We start from the raw sequence: 2,956 nt of genomic DNA, 5'->3' as shown, positions 1-2,956 counted from the left end.
AAAAAAAAAAAAAAAAATATATATATATATATAACATATATACATACATATAATGTATGAAAATGTGGCCTAGATAGGAGTCAAGGAACCTGCCCCTAAAGTCTGAACCCCTTGAGATCCAGCTGTGTGATCACAGGGACATTGTCAGCCTCTCTGGGCCTTGGTTTCTTTCTTTCTTTCTTTCTTTCTTAGCTCCAAGCTGTCACCCTGAGTAGAGTACTGTGGCATCACAGCTCACAGCAACCTCCAACTCCTGGGCTGAAGCGATTCTTTTGCCTCAGCCTCCCAAGTAGCTGGGACTACAGGTGCCTGCCACAAAACCTGGCTATTTTTTGGTTATAGTTGTCATTGTTGTTTTGGCAGGCCTGGGCTGGATTCAAACCCACCAGCTCTGGTGTATGTGGCTGGTTACCTTACCTGCTTGAGCTATAGGCGCCGAGCCGGTTTTTTCAATTTGTTAATCTTGGACCATTCCTCTAGGGTTCCCCCAGGCATACCCTCCTGTGCCCTGGGAAGTGGTCTAACCTGGTTTTTGCAGGAATATCACTCTGTTTGATGCGGTCTATGACTTCCCGGGCCTTGTCCCCCATGGTGTTTCCAAACTCCTTCAAGTGCCTGGTGAAGTCCAAGTCCATGGTTCCCTGGGCTGGGGCTGGGCCTGCCCGGATGATGAGAGGGGGTGCAAAAATTGGTTACCAGTGTCCCTTAGGATATGATCCAGGGATGTGATACTTGGAGGTCATGTTAGAACTGGGAGAAGATACTGGAGTGACTTGATGGGGTCGGTGCTGCTAGTAATTCTCTTACTCAACATTGTACCCCTTTTAAGGCTATAGAAGCAGGACAGCCAATCCCAGAAATGTGGGAGTCAATATACATCATCAGTTGTTCCCCTAGGCCAGAGGTTCTCAACATGTGGGTTGCGGCCCCTTTGAGAGTCAAATGACCCTTTCACAGGGATTGCCTAAGACCATCCTGCATATCAGATATTTACATTATGATTCATAACTGTAGCAAAATTACTGTTATGAAGTAGCAACAAAAATAATTTTATGGTTGAGGGTCACCACAACATGAGGAAATGTATTAAAGGGTTGCGGCATTAGGAAGGTTGAGAACCACTGCTCTAGGCTGATTTGCTGCCCCCTGGGCTGAGCTTTAGAAAACCTTGGGACCCATCTATTCATGAAAGGGGAACTAGGACACAGAAGGGGCCCAGAGCTCCCAAGGGGCCCAGGCTCCTCTAAGCCTGAAACCCAGCTACACACTTCCAAATCTCAAACACCCCAATTCTCCTATCCTAGTTTTACCTTCCAAAACCATCGCCAGAACCAGGACCAGGACAGGGAGTGACAGCATGAGCCTCATGATGGGGCCGGAGGGGCACTCTGCAAGCAGAAATGAGTGGTGGCGATCAGTGGCACCCCCTCCTCCTTCAGTCCACCCTCCACCCTCTTTGTTGACCTCTTTGTTGGTCTCTCCCTCTCCCAGACACCAACCTGTATCCTCACTGCTTGTCAGGCAGCACAGCTCAGGTGGGGTGGGCAGTCCTGGCCCTCCCTGGACTTTATCAGGCTGGGTAGGGGGCGGAGCAGGTTCATCTATCTCCCTCCTCCTGGCTCTCCCCAGCTGCCTGCCTCCCAGTATCCACCCACCCTTTCCTCTTCTGTCCCTGGCTGGTGGGGGTTGGGGTCAGGTGGGGCCAGGCACAGCCCTTGGGCTCAAGGTCTCTTGCTGTTTGTCACCCTTACCTCCAATTCTCCCTGACTATGGAGGAGAGTCCTCGGCCTGCCATGGCCCCTTTTGCCTAGTCAAGGAACAGCCTTCACCCTGTCCCTGTGGCCATCTGCCCTCAGGGTCTCGCTTCTGTTTGAGTCTCACCCCCACCCATCTCACTGTGTCCCCAGGCCCCTTTCTCTGTCCAGCTTGTCCCTTCTTTTTTCTTTTTTTTTTTTTGAGACAGAGTCTCACTCTGTTGTCTGCTGTGGTGTCATAGCTCACAGCAACCTCAAACTCTTGGGCTCAAGCAATCCTCTTGCCTCAACCTCCTGAGTAGCTGGGACTATAGGTGCCTGCCACAAAGCTGGGCTAGTTTTTCTATTTTTAGTAGAGATGGGTCTTCCTCTTGTTCAGGCTGGTCTCAAAACTCCTGAGTGAAGGCAATCTGCCTGCCTTGGACTCCCAGAGTGCTAGGATTGCAGGCATGAGCCACCTTGCTCAGCCCTGGCTTACCCCTTCGAAGTAGTAAGCCTCCTCAGCTCCACCAACTCTTCCTTCAAGTCACTGGAGTCCTCCAGTCTCCCCTCAGGCTACCTCCAGTCTCTTTCTCTGACCTGCTACTCCCATCCCTTGCATCTAGGAGTGCCCCAGACCTCCCTGATGTCTCTGGGCTTTATAACTTTACAGTCCTCAATCTCACTTTTTTGAGGGTGGGAGGAATCTCTTCAGCTGGTCACAACTGCAAAAACTTTAGCTGCAAAGCTCTCAGCGTGTGCCCCACCAGGCTTTCCCTTCACCCTCTTTCCCTGGCTCCCCTCATCCAGTCCATTTACTCTTATTCATCCTCCTAGACCCCTCCTGGCACCAAGCCTGCCCCTTGGTCTCCTTCCATGACCACATCCGTCTCCCAGGGCTGGAGTTCAATGCTTTCCCCCATCCCCACTGGCTGTCTTTGACCGCTAGTAATCCCTGGCAGCTGGGAGGGAGGTTTCCCTGGCCCAGCTCAGACTCTAGGTTGGCCAGCCTTGTGCCCCCTCAACCACGTGGCAGCCTGGGGGTAGGGAGATGGTTGTGAAAGGGACCTCACAGACACGACCCTGGCAGGATTGTGAAATCCCTCTGGCCAACTCAGAGCCTCCAGTCCCTATCTGCCCCAGGCCCTTACTTCCCCGGCTGAGTTCACCACTCCCCAGACATGCACCAGATGTCTGCTCCCCCACCTCATAAAAAAAAAAAA

The 2,956-nt window shown here is 51.9% G+C and overlaps 1 protein-coding gene across 1 annotated transcript in view; it reads right to left on the bottom strand.

Moving 5' to 3' along the window:
• APOC1 (apolipoprotein C1) overlaps positions 1 to 1,624 on the bottom strand; it is a 2,864-nt gene extending 1,240 nt beyond the window's left edge. Inside the window, exons 1-3 of the mRNA XM_003799498.3 lie at positions 1,500 to 1,624; positions 1,311 to 1,388; positions 526 to 658 (exon numbers count right to left, since the gene is read on the bottom strand). Of these exons, the coding sequence (XP_003799546.1) occupies positions 526 to 658; positions 1,311 to 1,368 (191 nt within the window). The 5' untranslated portion in view covers positions 1,369 to 1,388; positions 1,500 to 1,624. The remainder of the gene's footprint in view (positions 1 to 525; positions 659 to 1,310; positions 1,389 to 1,499) is intronic.
• Between the last annotated feature and the right edge of the window lie 1,332 nt (positions 1,625 to 2,956).

Source organism: Otolemur garnettii, unplaced genomic scaffold, assembly GCF_000181295.1.
Source record: "Otolemur garnettii isolate 467f Iridium unplaced genomic scaffold, OtoGar3 scaffold00152, whole genome shotgun sequence".
Lineage (NCBI taxonomy): Eukaryota > Metazoa > Chordata > Mammalia > Primates > Galagidae > Otolemur > Otolemur garnettii.
The sequence above is the reverse complement of the archived record's forward strand: the minus strand, read 5'-3'. Positions and strand labels throughout refer to the sequence as shown.